This window comes from Rhipicephalus microplus, chromosome 8, assembly GCF_043290135.1.
Source record: "Rhipicephalus microplus isolate Deutch F79 chromosome 8, USDA_Rmic, whole genome shotgun sequence".
Taxonomy (NCBI): domain Eukaryota; kingdom Metazoa; phylum Arthropoda; class Arachnida; order Ixodida; family Ixodidae; genus Rhipicephalus; species Rhipicephalus microplus.
In genome coordinates, this window is record NC_134707.1 from 52,431,047 (window position 1) to 52,451,118 (window position 20,072).

General features: G+C 42.5%; 1 protein-coding gene and 2 long non-coding RNA genes across 8 annotated transcripts in view; 1 reads left to right on the forward strand and 2 right to left on the reverse strand.

Moving 5' to 3' along the window:
- The window catches only part of LOC142768513 (uncharacterized), a 42,461-nt gene that overhangs the window by 2,681 nt on the left and 19,708 nt on the right, over window positions 1-20,072 (reverse strand). For 4 of the 6 annotated variants that reach the window (XM_075870506.1, XM_075870507.1, XM_075870508.1 and 1 more), the window contains exon 3: window positions 6,916-6,951. The exons of 1 other annotated variant lie outside the window; for it this stretch is intronic. In XM_075870506.1, coding sequence (XP_075726621.1) covers window positions 6,916-6,951 — 36 coding nt within the window. Of the gene's footprint in view, window positions 1-6,915; window positions 6,952-8,550; window positions 8,725-20,072 lie in introns of those variants that run through there. One more of the 6 variants, XR_012885322.1, reaches the window with a different exon arrangement.
- LOC142768515 (uncharacterized) lies at window positions 12,741-13,774 on the reverse strand. Its single transcript, XR_012885323.1, has 2 exons — window positions 13,715-13,774; window positions 12,741-12,979 (listed from the first exon to the last, which is right to left on the reverse strand). It is a non-coding gene; the product is annotated as an uncharacterized LOC142768515 (long non-coding RNA).
- On the forward strand, window positions 16,762-17,393 carry LOC142768512 (uncharacterized). The gene is made up of 2 exons (XR_012885321.1): window positions 16,762-16,834; window positions 17,044-17,393. It is a non-coding gene; the product is annotated as an uncharacterized LOC142768512 (long non-coding RNA).

Sequence of the window (20,072 nt, forward strand, 5' to 3'; positions counted from 1 at the left end):
GGCAGGAATTATCGTACTTTTAGCATTATCAGCGAGATGTCGCAATGAGCGTGCGTCGCCAAATCGCGCGGTGGCGCGCACTGCAATCTCCCACGCGTACTTTTCTCCGCTTAGAGGAAGGAATGACGCTCCCTCGCAAGTCCTTATCTCCGGTGGGGAGTAGGGGAGAATAGTATGTCATTGCCGGCCTCGGGAACTACCTGGAACAATTCTGTTGTAGTTACAGGGCGCACAAAGGTCACTACAAGCATTGCAGTCTCCGTTTGCGAAAAACGCGTGCTTTCAGACACAGGGAAGTAACAACCGAGACGTTTATTCGTGTGTATCTGTACCTGTGAGTATGTTTCATGCGTCATTTGTGCGTGAGAAACGCTGGGCACGTTTTGACCTGCATTACGTTCTGCGCGTGACCTTCCGATGTGTTGCTGTCGCAATCATTGCTTAGCCTTTGCGACAAAGCTGTGACTCTATGGTCAAAATAAAAGTTCACAAATGCGTCATGACCCCGAGATTGTAAGCGGAATCTTTGAGGCTCTTCTCGGCCTCCGTGTGCATTCGCGTTTGGAACAGTGAGGGCATTGAAACCAAGAGGCTTGGGTTAACTTCTTTGATTCGGACCGCCTTTTTTCTAACGTGTCAACGCAGGCCAATGTAGTTTCACTACATTTACGTACACGTGCCTGCCTCATGCATTAGGCATCTCAGGAAAGGTGGGCGAGGACCGAATGAAAGCAAGCACGGTCTTGGCGAATGAGCAAGGCCTCACAACATCAAAATGCGCTACTGTTGAGGCAGTACTTGCGTGGGCACGGTCGTAAATCTCCTAAAAAAGTAACCCCAATCCTTATGCTATAGTAAAATCATAACATAATAGCATGGTTATGAAATTTAGTGGCCTTGATTTATCGTGTCAACAGTCTTCTTTAGTACATTGCCGCAATACTTTCATAGCACGCGAAAAAGCATACTAAAATTTGCAAGGTGCTATAATACTCTCACGGGTCACAGACCACCTGGTTAGTTAAACATGCTCATACGGCACGTATATTACGAATGCTAGAATATTTTCCGGCATCCAAAAACCCAAATGATTTTAGTTCTTTCTTTAGGTTCTCCTTAAGTTCTTCCTGACGTTGCTCTGTCCCTGAAAAACAATAAATAAAAATTCACGCCAGCTTTCTTTTGTCGCATGAGAATGTTTCATGCTTTTCACTGTAAGAAGCTTGTTAGGACGGATGCTTGTTTTTTTGGAGGTATTAAAAGGTCCGTGCATAAGGGTTAAGATTATTGCTTACAGCTGAATAAGTTTTCAGCTCTCACCTATACATTTAGGTGATGTATTTTAGGCAATATTCCTTCCACTTGGAAGGGGGAGGGTCAGTCCGCTCTCCTCATCAACATCATAAGGGGCATGGCAAATCTGCCCCACACATTACGCAGTCGATATTGTACACATTTTTATTTCGCAGGTCTATCATGGCTGGACATGTTCGTGACATTAGTAATGGTTGAGGCACCCTGATGTTGCATTAGAAAAACTCTCCGTGGTCACCTCGAGAAAGCCGGAGACGAAATGCTGACATTTCTGGGGACAACGTCATTGATTCATTACCATTTTTGCATCCTTGGCAATGTAGACCAAGTGGAATGCGCAGAAACAATGTCTTCCACTGGATTATGTTTCATACTAGGCGAGTACAATCCTGGTGGAATGTAGGCGGTAAATCAGGGCGTTCAATGGGCACTGCGGACGCAGAGGCATTCGCCGCAGCCGCATGAATCAGCGATGGTTGGTCCATACAAGGACGCCATGGACACAACTCCCGCAGCTTGACATTTGTTCCTGAAGTTGCAACGGCATGCGGACTGACCATGCACGCCAGCAAGAGTGAACCCAAAGTATCCAATTGGCAAGTTGCCAGAAGAAGATCATTCAATCCTGATAGGTCTTCAATCACTGTTAGACACATGTGGGGGGCCTAAGTAACCCCGCGCTCAGACCATGCGACAGGTATGGCCTCAGCCATACCTGTCACATGGCTTCATGTCACATGACGCCAACGTTCTACGTCCAGTGCTTGCAAGCCTTCAGTAGGCACCAGGAATAGGCGATCTAGATGGGAACGTGACACTACTAAAGTCGTGCGTACACTACTATGAAACGCAGCAGTCTAGTTTAAGCCGACATGTAATTTTATGTTTCCTTCTTTCTATTGTACTACCTTTTCGTCCCTTAATCCCCTCCGCAGAGGAGGATTGCAAGCCGGAAGCTCGTGTGGTTGACCTTCCTGCCTTCCTACCTGTTCCTCTTCCTCTTTTTTGTATACTTGGGGAAGCCCCTTTTCTGTTTGACACCCACGCTTGATATGTGTGTTTCGGGGTTGCGATGCTACTTGGACCATCTTGATGGACAACCGATGATGAACAGCCTATGACTGAAGGTATTACAGTTAGCTCGATAAAAATACTGGTATGCACGCTATATAGGCCCAAATATTGCCTGCAGGGCGACAAATCGTTCCTATAAAAAAAAAATGAATGTAATCATTACAATGGTATCTACCATAGCACGCGAACATGAAAAAAGCTCACATAAAAGATTACATCGCTTTTTATCTATTCCAGTAAAGAGGAAAGAATCAATGAAACCACCGTTTTTTCTGTGTTCTCGCACTGTGTTATATGCCGTTATGAGATGAAAATAACTCACCCAAGCTTGTGCACTTGTGCGCTACATTTTCCGTACATAGGGCCCCTTTCTCTACTATCCCAGAAGCCTTCCCTTTTTCGTTAGTCTGATCAACTTAGCTATAGTGCATTTTCTTCTACTTGCCCATGTTTCTACACTTGAAAATATTACACAAGGGTTTCAGCACATTTCCGCCTACCTGGTATATTGTTAGGGGCTTTTAGCTTGTACGTAAACCTCTTTCTGCGCATGCGCAGAAACCTCTTTCTGGTGGCGCAGAAAAATAAAGATTTCTGGTTGCGCAGAAAAAAAAAGAGGTTTCTGCGCATGCGCAGAAACCTCTTTCTGGCATGCGCAGAAAGAGAAAGATTTCTCTTTCTGCGCATGTGCAGAAAGAGAAATCTGCGCATGCGCGGGTCTTTACGGAACGTAAACCTTTACGTTTCCCACCGGAAGAGGTTTATAACTTAACGTTTCCCGCCATATAGGCTTTACGTCTCCAGGCCTAACTCACAAATCCACCTTCGTTCGCGGAAACTCGTGGTATCCGCACTGCGGGGACTCAAGCCGTTGAGTTGAAATAAGCCGAAGTGTGAGCGCTTAATGCCATTAAATTGTTTCAGTCGGATTACCAAAGACAGAAATGGCCTAGGACATAAGGCCCATTCGTTTCACCTGCACTTCGTGAACCGGTTCAAGGAGGCGCTGCACTTGGGCATTCGTTTCACGAGTTCAACATGGCGGCAGCGGTACCACAGGGTTTGTTTCGAAAAAGTACAGCTGTCGTGAAAGGCTAGTTCATGAATTCCCTGCACCTGCTCGTGAAGCATTGCCGAGCCCGAGCAGCATAAGATGGCTGTAGCTGCAGCGGATGACACAGCCGATCGCATCTATGTCTGTTCAGCGACGTGCAACAAGTACGACAGTGAATATTTCCCGGTAGACACATGCCAAGCAACGTAAGCGGCGCCATCTTTTGCGAATCGCAGCCTCCACAACCCTCGAGACAGCCGATAAGTAGCATAGGGCTTCCACGACATCCGCACTTTTATATTCGTTTTCGCGTCTCGTCGCTGCTGAATTTGCAACAACTAGTTCTGGAATCGCAGGGTGAATTGAATGGAACTATTGACGCCGTGAACGTGTGAGCTCCCGACAAGCTGGATAGGTGGCGCCATCTAGCAGGGCACTATTGAACCAGGTAATCACAAAATTGTTATTGCAGAAACATCTTGCATTGTACGTCTGATGCAAAAAACACGCAGCGGCGTTATAGAAATGAAATACCTTTCTAATGATTTTCACCTCGAAAACATTACGCGCGAGCCAACGTGTTCATGACTGTGGTTGCACGAAGTGTCACAAGATGATCATGAACTATGTGTCTGTGAGCAATTCGGCTTTTGAGCAAAGAAATCTACAGAAATAGCATTACTTGGCATTAAAGAACAAATCGCTCAAAATATAGACAGCAAGCAGTTCATCCTGGGAATATTTTTAGACTTTCAAAAGGCATTCGATTCGTTTATGCATAATATTCTGTTCAAAAAATTACCGTATTATGGCATTCGAGGTATTGCTCTAGAGTTAGTACATAGCTATTTAACAGAGGGGTTGCAATATACATGTGTTCACGGGTATAATTCCCAGTTAAAACCAGTACCACTAGGTGTGCCTCAGAGCTCTATACTGGGACCTCTATTTTTTATTATTTATATAAATGATATCGTTCATGTGCCAGTGACTTCTTCTACGGCTATGTAGGCAGATGATACAAGTTTGTTCTTCTCTGGCAGCTGTCTAAAAGATCTTGAGAAGAAAGCGAATGAATGCCTGGTCTCGCTCTCTTACTGGCTAGATTCAAACCAAATACAGATGAAGGTTAGTAAAACTAAATTTATTTTATTTAAGAGCAAAAACAAGTGTGAAGATTACAGGATATCTCTCTGGTTTAAAAATAATGAAATTCAACGAGTCTCTTTGTTTAAATTTTTAGGTGTACTTTTTAATGAGCACCTGAGTTGGACACCTCAAATAAATAAAGTCCACGCATATATGTCTCGATCAATTTCGGTTTTAAATAAACTCAAGTCCCTAGTTACAAACTGGTTATAGCTTTAGATATATTATATTTTGGTTCATTCCCATCTACATTACTGTCTTTTAATTTGGGGCATAACTTCGAAAACCAATCTTGACAGGCTGTTAGTTTTACAAAAAAGGTCTGTACGCTACATAGAAAATCTGCAACCTAGAGAACATACTCCTCAATTTTTTTGGAAAGCTTCAAATGCTTACTGTCTACCAATTATACAATCCTAAACTCAGCTTATATGTCATTAATGAAATAGGAAACACCGTTGGCACTTATATGGAGCATTGCTACCCAAGAGATACTCCCTATGAACTATGCTTTGATCGTTTTCGATTGCCTTTCTTCAGAACATATGGTAAGCAAACTTTATCATATCAAATACCTTATCTACTCCACAAAAATAGCTATGTCCGTGAACTTTTGAAAGAACATAACACTAAAAACAGTGTGAAGAAAAAAGTTAAGATGTGCTTCCTTCCTTGTAAGGAGCCTTATTTGTATTATTTATTATAAATATTTCTTTTGTGTCATTCGCGCTTTTGCATATTTGATGAAAATTGCTCAATTTCTTTCTTTTCAAATGTATTTCGCTATAGTACTTAGTAATTCAGTCAGAAATTTCTCCTTGTTACATATTTTTATATCGGTACTGCAAATTGGTGATGACTGTAATGTGTTATTTTAAAACGAATGTGTTGATATATGTTATACTTGTTGAATTTGAATTTTGTGTCCCCTCATTCAAAAGCAGAATGAAATTTGTATCTTTTGTTCCTCCTCACCTGAGCAAATGTATGGGTGGAGGGACCTTGGTCAGGCAGAGGTAATCTGCCTTTAGTCCCTTCAACCTAGGCAATCATTACTTTTGTCTGAATAAACAGTGAATGAATGAATGAATGAATGTTGACACCATCGTTGCAGTAGCCTTGTATTTTTCGCCCTTTTGCGCATACCAGCTTACTGTACGCGATAAGAGAACGTCTCGTAATTTTTCCACAACGGTTATTCAATCCTATGCAAGTTGAATGCAGTTTACATGCACTTAGCATCACCATTATTAATAATCACCATTACCTATAAACTAAACCACCATCACCATTACATTATTGCCCATAATTGGTAAAAAAGTCACAGTTTTGCGGCAAAGGCGAAGCAATGAATGCGATAGCAACAAATTAGAATACCATGCGAAGTATTCCAAGCAGATAGAAACGCGCCCCGCGTTTCTCACGGACAAATGACACACGAGACGCACTCACAAGTATATATGAAGGTGAATAAGCATCTCAGTTGCTACTTCGCTGGGTATAAAAAGAGCACCCTTTACGCAAACGGTGACTGTGCAGCGAGTGCAGTGACATTTTTGCGCCCGGTAGCCACAACAGAATCGTCGCGGTCAAAGTCGAAGGCGTACGACGAAAAGATAAGCACGCGCACGCGTGAGCATCCACCCCCCTCCCGTGTTCGCAGGGCAAAGTACGCGTGAGAGATGAGAGGGCGCGCCACCGCGTCGCGACGATTTGGCGACGCGCACTCATTGCGCCATCTTGCTGGTAATGCTGACACCAGGATAATTCCCCCGGCATGGGCGTCGCCAGCCAGAAGTGTTAGATATAAATAGCTTGCCGTTTCAACGTTGAAAGAGGTGCTCTTTCGCAGCTCAGTGGCGAATGCCTGACACTCACAAGCAAGAGGCCGGATGTCGCGATTCTACACGCCAAAGTTTTTTTTTCTGGATTATTTTTCTGTCTCGCTTTTCCGTATCGCATTATATATATATATATATAGTAGTCTTGTCTTCACAAAACTTGGGAATATTAATCAATTTTAGCAAATGAAAAGAATGGCAAAACGGCGGTCAATGGTCCCTATGCGCCAACTTCAAGCATAATTGCAAACGACATTACTGATTGCAATAGAACCGACCTAAAGACCATACACTTATTAAATATACACGTAGCTTGTCATACAGTGCATGACGACGCCGACGCCGGTGGCGAAATTCAGCCAACAGTGTCCATATGATTGATCTCGCAATAAACGCATGCCCTAGTTGAATGAACTGGGGCCCATTTACGCAAACGATCACTTATTCTACAGGAGTACGTACATAAAGCATAATCCCACTCACTTGATGTACTGTAATTTCCAGGCTGATTTCTCGTACCTGCAAGCGTCGCAATATCGAAAAAAAAAGTGTTGAATATTTTTGAATAGGTAAAGGTGTGGTAAACCTTGGGGAATTTGAATGGCCAGATATAATAATTCATATAGAGTCTTTTTATCTTCTGACAGAAGTCCCACGTGACGAAAAATTCTTTGGATGTCTCGCAAAACTAGACAAGTATAATATATAAAAACTTTAGAAATATATACATTTTATTGCGCAGTAAAGTTCGGGAATTATTAAAAGTACAACTGTACAGTAGAAGGGTTGACGTCTTGTAAATCTGATTGACCGCTCAGCTGTTAAAAGTACTGCAGAATGTTTGTAGGAAAGAAGCTCTGATTTTCTGGGGTTTAACCTCCCAAAACCACGATATGATTATGAGAGACGCCGTAGTGGAGGGCTCCGGAAATTTTGACCACTTGGGGTTCTTTAACGTGCACCCGAATCTGAGCACACAGGCCTACAACATTTCCGCCTCCATCGGAAATGCAGCCGCCGCAGCCGGGATTCGAATCCGCGCCCTGCGGGTCAGCAGCCGAGTACCTTAGTCACTAGACCACCGCGGCGGGGCAGGAAAGAAGCTCTGATTGTACTTTGTGGAAGGTAGGATTGAGAATACTCAAGAAAATTATTGAAATTGAATTATAGCAAGTCACGCTGCATTTCGTTCATCTTGAAGGATTTGAGTGCGTTCATTTTTGCCCACTTTTGATTATACCAGCATTGGTGCTGCTAAAGAAATGAATGCTTGGATTTACGAGGCAGTATTGGTATATGCTAATTAGCTACGCCGATAAATTTTAGTCCCCTGCGGTTATGTTACGTTTGCGGTAGGTCTTGTAGTTCACATTCTCCAAAACTATTCCACCTTGACAGAGAATCAAGCCCGAATTCTAAGCTTACAAGAAAACCAACATCGCCATTAATCTATCTCAGCTGCTTCCAATCATTTTAAATGCGTTTCGCACGAGCTTACATTTACTGGAAGTGAATGAAGTCACACGCCACACATTCCAAAGCTACATATTCCAAGCATTCCTGCCAGAGAGAGCTTGAAAGATTATTAGTAGTCTTGTCTTCACAAAACTTGGGAATATTCATCAATATTAGCAAATGAAAAGAATGGCAAAACGGCGGTCAATGGTCCCTATGCACCAACTTCAAGCATAATTGCAAACGACATTACTGATTGCAATAGAACCGACCTAAAGACCATACACTTATTAAATATACACGTAGCTTGTCTTGCCAAGAACCTAAATAGGTGATATATCAACATAACCTTAAATTTAAACTGTAATGTTAAGAAATATCCATGGCATACTGTAATTCAAACTAATATCATTTATATGCTTTTGAAGCTTGTGAACACCACAGAAACTTGGTGTTCAAACAAGGGCTCAGTTTGTATTTTATCTCGCACTGCATATGCAAAATAGTTCTGGCTTTTGCTTACTTGAAGTTATAAAAGCCGAGGAGGCTGTGAAAGGGGATGGCCAATTTGAAGAGGAGAAAGCAGCTACAGCTATGTCCGAAACGGACGCCCTCTTACTTAACTGCTTAAGAACGAACCCGTGTAAGTACGTGACCTCTTACTTGATATCCTTGGTTTTACATGTCTGTGGGGTGTAACTGTAAGTGTCATCGTGAGAAAGAGAAAGCCGTGTACTAAGCTGAATATGAACATCCTGCTCGATGTCATCACTTAATATTAGAAGTCCAGTCGTACGCTTTCTAACCTAAAACAGCGAACATATGTTAGTACTTTGTTATCCAGTGACGTGAATTCGGCTGCACTAATGTTTCCCGTAATATTCCACAGTGAAGAATAACGCGAATTACATAAAAGTCTTCATATAAACAAAAAAGAAATGACAAAGAACCGTATTGTTCAATGCACAATATAGCTGGAAAGGTTTCACAAGAAACTGCAGTGTTGGCGTGAACTGGTGCACGTGGACTGTCTTATAAACACAAGACTTATTCGTCGACAAACTTCGTAATTTTTGTTCATATAACCACCCTTTATGTAACCACCCCTTATACCCCTCTGGGGTGTTTACGGTAAATAAATAAAATGAAATATATTGAATGGGTTGGCTTACTTGACAGATGCCCTAGCAAATATGTCACATATTTAGGAGATTTATTAAGGGGTGCCCTTCTCCGTTTTTATGAAAATATAGAAATCGTTGACAATAATTCCAAAGGTATATTAACACAACATATGTTATGCCAAAGAAACGTTGAATGTGCAGGGTAATATTGTTTACCTTGTAGCACAAGTATGATACATTGCGGGACACTTCCCACGGTATAATTGCACGTTAAGTAAACCTAAAAGCTGTAGCAAATAGCAAGTCGCAATAGCACGTAATGAAACGAAATGACGAACATGGCGTGAGTTGATAGACATTTAAACTCTGCGTGGCGATGATTCAAATAGAATGCTTAGTTTTATGGTGATTTGTTTGCAGGGACAAAGTGTTGTTGTACTGGAGAATTCACATGCGCGAGCCAAATAGCGCATATTGAGCAGCAGATGACGGACTGTATTAGAAATCTTACAGATGACGTGGACATACGCGCACGTTGTGCAGTCCTCAATCCTTTTTCTCAGTGCTTTCTCGAGCTTTCCAGTGCAAGGTGACATGTGTTGCGAGATAGAACATGGTGTTCGTGAAAGATTTTAGCGCTATCACTTTGAGCCGAATGCGATTTATTGTAATAGTGCTTTCTTAAGGGCCTCTAGTTTATCTGAAGGATCGACCAGTTAATGATTTAATCCTCATTGAAACCCTGAGTTCCAGTAAGATCTACTGTTATTTTGAATTCTACGATGAGGGACCTTGCATTTATATCCACTGGGCATTCTTCAGTTTGGTAGTAGTATACTATGCAGTGAGTTCGCAAGTTTTATGTGCTCCTAAAAACTGTTGCTCGTATTATGCTCTTGAAATATTACGCTAAGCTCCAGAAAAGCATGGAGGAATTTAGCGAAGCATCCAAAACAACACCTATGTCCGCTTCCTTCTATGTTCATTTCACAGGCGTGAGCAACCCACCTTTTAATTCTCGGCTATTTTTCATTAAACGAAACATCATGGCACACGGTTGATATATTAGGTACGAAACGCGTCAATACCTGTTGTACACGGTATTTAGATTGATTAAGCGAATGTCGAACCGCGATTGGGCCCACAAACGAGACCACTCGCTCATCGTTGCGAAAACCAAACGAGAATACACCACATGTCTGGTCTTCGTGTGACGTATTCAAGTGAGCTCATCCCGTTACACGATGAAATAAGTGCACGACATCACATGACGGCTTCAGCAGTTCGCATCTCGTATCGGCGAAAGATTGGCTGATCCCACCGGCTGTGCAATGCGACGTGAAATGAAGAACGCTTCAGGACAGTGGCTCGAATTTCTCGAGGATTTCGTCCTAGGCACTGCGTTGGGGCGGTCGTGCATACATACCATGGGCCGAGCGCGCGTTGCGGGACCGCCACCCGAGGAGCAGTGTACTTATTGAGAACCCCGGTGAGAGTAGAGACTGGATTGCAAACGCCACCTCCGGCGCTTAAGCCAAGCCCGTAGAGTGGGATGGCTGAAATTGTATTGCTTTTTCAGAGGAGGCAACACTGCAGAATCTTGCAGAATTTGTTCATTTCACAACCAATAGCATGAGTGGCGTCTCGGCTGACATTCACATACGTTAAGGTTATAAGCTCGTAAAGAGTGTTCTCACAAGTGTACTATTGTGTTGAATTATCTCAAATGCTTATGCCATTAGAGTACAAAGTCAGGCATGTTGGTAAGACATAATTATTGAAGTTGCGCGTAAAATAGAACACAGGACAAGGGAAGGACTCCCATCTGTCCCTTACATTGTGCTGTGTTTCTCCTATTTTACGTGCTACATCAATAATTATGCTTATTCCACCTCCATAGACACCCTGTTGAGCAACTCTATAATCACTGAGTTCTTATTTATTGGCTAATTTTCTGCAAATGTTAACCACAGTTATTGTAAATAAAAGAGAACAACGAAGTCAAGCTCACCCTGGGGGAGTGTTACTGTTAGTTTATAAAAAATTAAGGAGCCGTATAAAGGAACTAAATTTGTTGTTTTCTCGTTTAACGGCTCTGTGTGGTTTAGTTTTTTATACCACAGTTCACCTGCGTAGTGTGCACCAAGCGTAATCTTTATTTGATGACACAAAATCTTTGCCACACATTCTCTCCATTGGCTTGTGTAACGTCGGACTTCAACATCAGAGGAAGTGAATGAAGGTGCGCATCGATATTGGCCAACAGTACAGCCATTCAGTGAATATAGCTGGCGCCGTAAAGCTCAAATAAACCTAGACACAATTCTACCTAGGCCATAATGCAACGATAAATTTGAAATAACTAGGCGAAATTCGATTATCATTCTCTAATTTGTGTTGATATGTATGAAGCTCCGTCGCGTAAAAGTTCAGACATGAACTTGTGCGACCTTTTACGAACTTTCACTGGGCCTGCATCTGGGGCTGCACTTTTTACTGATGGCTGGTCATAACGCGCGAAAACTGCTTTTGACGGTTGCATTCGTCAATGTTCATTTTAAGCGTGCCACCAAGGCATGCGTTAATGAAACGGGACAATCAATTTCTGTTAAATCATTGCGAAGATGCAAATAGTAAGGCATCTGCGCCTTAGTGGGGCGAAACCGGAAGAATTGCGGAATCGTACTGTCTTTTTTTTTTGTCTTCACTTTTCTCTCCCTTTCCTCATTTCGTTTCTTGAAAACAATGGTCTTTCTTGGGGATCTTCGTCGAAAAAATTTTGGTCTCTCTGTATGTCTGTCCATTTGTCTGTTTGTCTGCCCTTAACAATATCTTGAACGGCACCAAACGGCTGACCATATTCACAGCACTCACCAGTATTGCTCAAGGTTCAGCGTTCATAGTTGTGCGATTGTCAATTAAAAAGCAATTACTGCGCATATCTGAGGCGCCATAACAACACGTCGATGTTTCTGAAGTGTGCCTTTACACTAGAAGAGGCACACACAAGTAATTATAAGGACTGTAGCGTTTATCGCGTTGCGCTGACAGTGCAACGCGATGCTCAAAAAGGTAAATGTTTCCAACGCTTTGCTAAGACGACACGGTGGTGGCAACTGGCCGTCGCTTTGCGTTCTACACCTTATCACCTCCGAGACAGGCGCGCATCTTTATCTGCGGGCGCGCACGCCTTCGTTTTCGAGGATAACTGCCAGATGGCGCTCGTGTCCAACGTGCCAGGATGCACTCGTTCGCCTCCGCTACACGCTCGAGGCACAAACGCAGCACCTCCAGAATACCATTCACCCATTTTCTTGCGCAGAACATCAAATAAACGTTTTGTTCCCTCTCCAGATTACATTTGCAGTGTAACATGCAGATTCGTGGCCAATTTTTTTCTTCCACAGTTTTGTGGTATTTTCGTTCTATTTATTTCCATCTTACTATTTTAACTTTTGCTTTCTTGCTCTATTTTTCGCTTGTTTTACATTTTTTTTCTATTCTTTAACGTGGTGTTGCCTGCGTTACGCTAACTGATGCGGCACACGACAGAAATCAACAGCCCGCACCCCTAAGGCACCCCGAACTTAAAACAAGAAAGATTGCACACTCGAAATAAAGGAGAGCCTTCAGTCATGGCTGTTACAAAGGATATTCTCGCTTTCCTTGAGGCTCATAGCAGTTCCAAAGGAGCACGTAGAGCAAGATGAATGAGCATTCTTGTCCAACCTCTTTGTAATGTTTGATTTATTTCAGCAAAAATACGTGCAAATACTTTTGTTAACTCAATTTATTTCGTCCGAGTGACGGTCTGGAGAAGTTACACCTTTCTTGGCACTCTGCCTTAGATGGAAACGCATTGCAGTTGAACATCTCGCCAACTGAAACACATTCGTTCGTCATCGAACTGTAGTGAAACGAGGATTTCTGTCGATTACCCAGTCGCAGACGCCAGAAGCACAGGCATTCTGTGGAAGTGAACAAAATATTGTTATTTGTAAGTTTTCTAAGCGAGTGGAGGTTCCTCAAACATGTCACTGATTGAGCACGCGGGCTGCAAGCACGGCTAGGAAAGGTTTAGCGAAGAACTAGAACTATTCATTCAAGAAGAAGAATAAGAAACGTGTAAAAGGTTTCTGCATTCACTCGTAGTGCGTATATGTAGGCAAACAAGGTATCCTTAAATGTCTGCTAAGTGGTATACCTTAACAGTTTTTTTAATATATAAAGAGTATATCCCTATGGAGTGGTAAAGCGCAAAGTAGGAAGTAGCAGGTTGGTCAGAGCGCGAGGTGGTTCGAAAAGATTTCTGAGGCACGAAGTGGGTGTTAGTGAAGTAGAAAAAAAAATTGGACGCTGGGAGTGAAAAAAATCAATCACTACGAAATGTACGCGTTATTATTCCAAATGAAATAATATTATGTAACAAGTTTAGAAACCATATTGCAATAAATAAGCTGTTTTTGTTTAGATAAAACTGACTTCCCTGAACGAAGTAAAAATGAGAAGACAACCTAAAGAACTGAAATTTTTTGGTAGTATTTGAATTATGAACATTGATGGCATTTGTGATAAATTTTTGACAATACACATAATGCCGCGTGGCCCATTATTGTAGATAGAGATTTGTTTTGATGATAGGTACTTCGTAAACTAGACAACAGAAGAAGCACATTTGCTTACTGGAGCCGCTAAATACATACCGAAGGGATAGTGGCACCGATATGCACGAGCATCACACCCTGATAAAGTTGGCATTGCTGGAAGAGATTCAATTAGAATTCAATGGAAGAGACTTAAGTTCATACAAATGTGCCTAAGGGGGTAGGGGGCAATGATATCTCTAAGAATATCTAAGATATCTCTAAGGTTCGTACGTTACCACATCTTTCATTGAAAAAGCACGCGTAGTGGCTTAACACTCAGTCGATATCATGTTGCAGAATTATATTTATTCTTCGACAGGAATAATGGGTGAACGCAATGTCTAAGGTTACTGTCTGATTGCACGCTAGCTAGTTGTTGAGTGCTGCGAAATTTTTGCATGCAGTGAAGGGGTAAGCCTACTGCACAGTTTCGAATTTACGTTATGAAAGTAGGGCTCCTCTGATATCCCACTACACTATGCGTTCTTAACGTACTTTGTGAAATTCAGACCGTACTATCTCAAACAGAAACACGTGAACAGGACCTGCGCGAGTCCGTCCTTTGCGTCCTTTTTTCTCTTGTATTTTTGGGTTACGCTTGCTGAGATCAACAATTGCTACGTTTTAAGACGAAACGTTTCACGTTTTCAGAGCTAAAATGCTCACAAAAGAAGAAAAAAATGTCAAGTTATTATTAGTTAATTAGTTAACATTTCCTCGGTTGTTGAAGTGAGTACACCTCTCACACGTTCACTTACTTGATATATTTCTATTACCAGGCCGACCAGCTGCCACTGTGGATGTTATGAGAACAAAAATAAAGTTTTGAACAAAGTAGAATACGTGCATTTTCTTGCGGGTCTTTGTACTGCACATTAGAAGTCCAGACACATAAAACACATGGCTAGAAAAAATATTCCTGGGGAACCTGGGTTTTCTATCATTGTTTCGCTGTTCTCGTGGAAGTTTCGCCGCACAAATGGTTGCGAAAATAGCCAATAAAGGAATATCAAAAATATCAGTGGCCTTGAAAGGCTACGAAAGTAGGAATAACGGTGATTATGAAAGGCATTGTTTTACAATGAACAATGCAGTACAAGTGCTCTCACCGCACACCCAGCCTTTAACTTCGGCAGGTGGGAGGCATGATCAGCCAGGTGAGCATTCATATTAGCAGTTATTTTACGGTGAGCCTATGCCGCTTCTTGTGAATGTATAGGAGATCTTGGAACGCCAACTCTCTGCAAAACAAATGTGTAGCTAGTTGCTCATTTATGATCGCAAGGCTTACACATGGAACGTGAGACGAAGGGGCCGTGTTTTCGCAAGTCATTCCGAGAAACCAGCCTATGCAGATCTTTTTTTAGCGGTGTTAGAAAGCTCGCTTTGCTGAAATTTCTACATCGGTGTCGTCGGTTGCAAGCGAAAAATCTGGTTTTTGGGTAGGCGAGAAACCACAAAATTTCTAAATAAAAAGAATAACAAAATATTCGTTTCGAGTGTGAATCAATTTAGGCCGTCTGCGTGGCAAGCAGGGGTTCCATACAGAGCAACACCAAGACTTGAAGTGGCCTCGCAAAAAAATAAACAAAAAACATGAAAGGCATGAAGAGGGAGAGGTTCCTTTAAGGCATGGTATATTGCATGACCGAAGCGTAGAAGTGCGCCGGGCATCGAGACTTGTTAATTGCGCTACGAGGGGGTGTTTTAAAGACTCGCCCATTACGAAGTGCTCAGATCACTATGAGCGAAAGCAATCACAATAAAGCTTCGGTTGAATCAAATTGATACCTGGTATCGAAACAATCGTAAGGGTGCCACGTACCACATCGTTTGATGCGGTACATTGTGTTTAAAGTGACAACATTACCGTGAACAAGATTTACCACAAGGGATAGAAGAGATGAGCACAAGGGCTTACTACTAAAGACTGCTTCATTCTTCTCACAACAACGCGTGTGAATGTCACAGCCACAGACCTTGTTTGCACATGCGTAACAAGGCGTATTGAATGCGTGAAAACACATTTATAACGAGCATGCGCACGCACGAATTTACATTTGGAAGGACAAAAAGATATAATCGTGCCACAAATACAATAAGTCTCCCTTTTTCTTGACGGGGAATGCTTCCGAGGTGAGCCGCGCGGTTTTATTGTATCTTCTGCCCCAAATAATCGTCTCGCGAAATTCTGGAGCACAGTTGTAGGAGAAGTGAAGATGAGTTAGAAGGTAAATGCAAAAAAAATGCTCGAAAACAGAATGGAAGTAACAATGTAGACAAAGGAGCACATCTTAGAAATACATTTATATAAAAAAAATTGGGGTCCAGCTGCTCCTTTAAAAACTTTATTATTTGTCCTGTACATGACGCGAATGCGTAAACCTGGCTATTCTCACGACCGAACAGGGAGGTAGAGTCTCACGGCCCAGTCATGGGCGTACTGAACAGCCATGATTTGATTGTCGCAAGCTGGTGATCTATTAAGCCTTTCGAAGCGTTCAAGCTTAATACCGGGCCCCAGTGAACCGCAGTCCCAGAGAGTGTGGTCTAATGTGCACGCATTTTTGTTTGAGGCTTTGCATGTAACTTTATTTCGTCCACTCCGTACCACGCCCTGATTTGAACAGGTGAATAGTACGATTTAGTTTGTAGTTGTCCAAGTGTCATGTCTTGATCTCTGTCTAAGTTTGCGTAGGGGTGCGGATAAATTATTTCGCCCAGATAGAAGCGTTTAGTGATTGAATTGTACGTGGTCAGTTTATCTGTGTTGTGGAAACAGTCCAGCGAAGTAACGGCCATTTGTATAAGCGCACCGGTCGGTGAGATCGAGGATGGCGCTATTGGCCGACTCGTTTGGACTGACTTGTAAGTCTTTGATTCTACTTTTGTGTGCGGGTAATTAGTAAATGTACTTAATCTCCATGCTTTTTATTGTACTGACCACTCTGGCCGTTTGTGGAGCCACCCTTCCTCTGCTAAAAGCAGCGATTGATTGCCTGGAGTCGCAATAAATTTCCGTGCGATTCTTGATTGTAGATTTGATGGCTATAGCTACTTGCTATTGCGATCTTGGCTTTTTGGTATAATTGATGCAGCGTTCGTGCAGTTTCCCTTGTGGTTCACTGCGACTGCAGAGTAGCTTGGTGGGCTCCTGTACTCTGCATCATCCGCAAAGTAAGAAACTGCTCTGTCTATTCTCTGGCTCGTGCTTTAGCGCGAGCCACTCTCCTTTTATGATTATATGTAGTGTGCATGTTTCTAGTTTGTGGAGCCATAAATAGCAGGTGAAATGGCTGGTAGGCATGGCTGGGAAGTATACCTCTCCTCGCTCTAAAAACTATCATTCATTTTGATAGACACTTTTTTAAAATCAATTTTCACAGGTGACCAGCGTCACACGAAGAAAACGGCAAAATTGCCGTCAACAGCGGTGCATAGAAGAACGAAGAGGACGTGCGAGTTTATACATGTGGCCGAGCACCAGAATTTCCTACAAAACTTGCGATTTTAATATACACAGTCTTATTCTAAAGCTCCATAATACTTCCTGAGCCCACCCAGTTCTTGACCAATTTCCCACCGTTCTTTGAGTCAAAGTTAAACGGTGAACACAAACACCTACAAGCTGCGATTGGTTGCCGCCCAGGTTACCTCAGGAAACGTATGGTTTAGAAGTGACGGTCTGTGATCCAACTGGAGGCCAAATGCTTGTAAATAAAAGCTGTAAACAATTTTCGACCATTTTGAAGGATTTTTTTACGGTATGGTTGATTATATGGTCATTAAAGTCTTTCCTTCTAGAATGACGTGGGGCCAACTTAAAAAGGAGAACAAAGAAGAAAAACCGGCCTGTTTCAATCTCTCTCATCTTCCTTGCATCACATCTTGCACCACATCTTGCACCACATCTTGCACCACATCTTGCACCAAATGGACCAACATTGCGTACGATTTAGTGTTTCTTCTTTTTCGTTGATGTTGGATGAGCTGTGAGTAAGCATAAGTGCACGGAAGAATGAAGAAGTAAGGAAGAATGTCTACGTTAGTGTCAACGTGCCACTGCTCCGACATCAAAACTTCGACGACGACCAGCACGGAAGGCACTTTGTCAGACTCTGAGAGCAGGTTGTGGAAAAGGGCGTACCTAGAAGCCGTGCGGCGAAACAGAAATGATCGTCTGCCTCAATTTCTTAAACCAGGGCGCCGAAGCACCCAGCCGTTGCATTCTGAAAGAAAAGCTCAGTGTCTCATGCCGGCTTAGGTCTCGAACGGTGTGGAATGGGACAAGCGAAATGCAATAGAACCTGCTGCTGCCTTAAAGGATGCCAGTCTCTCCAGTGATTATGTTACTGCCAGGAAGACGACAACACAGCAGGTCAGCACCCCAAGCAAAGGTAATGACGGTGTATGTGCGTTTAGAATGCCTGGAGTGGCGTTGCGAGGCAGAATGAAAGAACACCGACAATGAAATGTAATTCAAAACAATCATTTCAGCCCATAACACGACTACGCAAAGGACGAACGGGTACATGACAGGAGAGAAAGGGACAAACAAGCGCAGAGTATTGACTGTAGCTTTATTGCAAGAACGAGGCACTGTAAAAGACAGGAAAAGAGCAACTCGCCAATTCTCCCAAATTACTGTTCTTCTGAAAATGGTTTCGGCTCTCCTGACAGAAGTGTTGTTTACAAACTACCAAAACGATTTTTTTGTTTTATTTTTCATGGTCGGTGCTCTTTGAATTCTATCATGATATTTATCGACCAGACGAGCTTGCGTCTAAACCTAGATTTCACCTATGAGGGCTCTTTTTAACTTGAACGTTACTGACCAGAAGTGTGGAACTTCTGTACGCGGGAAGATAAATTGATTGAATGCGGTTTCTTCCGCAGTCGTGACTGAATGGGATACTAAGGCGACAAGATAGCTTATGCAACCAACAAGTCGACAAACTGGATCAGAGTTGTGTGTAGGGATGTTCACAGCTGGGTTAATTGGTTCGGGTGGACACCGTGATATATTGTACCAGCGGTACACGACACGGAGGGCATTCGAATAGGCATACATAACTGGTGTGGCGTGTTCGTGTCGTTGCTTGTTAGTACAACGTTTCACAATGTAGGCAACCACTCGACAACTCTTTTATATTTCCAATAGCTTCCTGAAAGAACGTAGTTTTTGAGAAGATTTCAAGACAAACGTTTGTAAGTCCCGATACTCTCAGCTGCCACTCTACGACAGCGAAATTTAACCAAACAGGAGCAGTAGATATTCGGAATGTTTATATAGCTAGAACGATGACAAGAACCACGACATCTTGAACCGACATCAGCGTATTCCAAAATGAGTAACGAAGCTACGTTAGCCAGGCTGACGGTATGTTGTAGGTATGTTGCAAGGTATGTTGCAAAGAAAAGTATCTTGCTTTGTAGATTTTTCGTGAGCCCAGAGTACAAAATGGCAAGACATTTTGTTATTGAAACGTTTATTTTAAGGTGGCACTAGTAATAGGCTTGGTTTGTAGAATTTGTGGTGTGGGCGTCAGCGTCGTTGGTTGACAGCAAGAAATAAACACGCCTTTGAGTGAAAACTCGCAATAGATCCAAACAAATATGCCAATGGAAAAGTTTAGGCATCGTTAGTGCTTGAAGCTGCTTCCAAAAGAATAAAAGCTGGAATGAGTATTGTGTAATCAGAGGAGCTCAGTTAATGCATGTGATATAATGTGGCAGAAAGAGTCCTGCTAGACGTGAAGATTAATTGCACAACAACTGAGAGCTTCATAGTCCCACGTGTTACAGGGGGCTAAGACCCTAGAGTTTCTTACAATAATACCTAGAGGGGAATCTGGCGCTAGTGTCTACGCGGGCTCCTTCAGCGGCGCTTAGACCCCCATGGAAATTATGGGAAGTACAGGCTTCGGATCTGCTTCCGATGGATCACGTTCTTGAGATTCGCGATGCCTGTTTGCTGAGTGTAAAACAAAGTGATATGAAGTTATGTCTAATTGAAACATGCTTCATTTTTCTGTATGCAAACATTATTGGAAAAGGTTTTTGTGACTAGGCGGTAGAAGTGAAACTTGGACAAATTTAACCACCACTTTATATTGCTCTGCTATTGCGTTCGAAATTTGGCATCAAGATGTAATGAACTATTCTTAACAACATTTCAAAACAAGCATTCTTGTTTTGCCCTTGAAAGTACGCAATATGTATATATGGAAACAACAGCACAGTATTAAGTGAGAAACATTTATCGCTTCGTCTTCTGCGACGCCAGGTGCGTCTGTTCGAGTGGTCTGCCCCCACAGCACCTGTCGTTTTTTTGGGAAGTCGAGTAAGAAATGGGTGGCGGTGCGTATACTTCGCGTCACCGTCGCTTTACAGTTTATTTCAACAAAATTTGGCA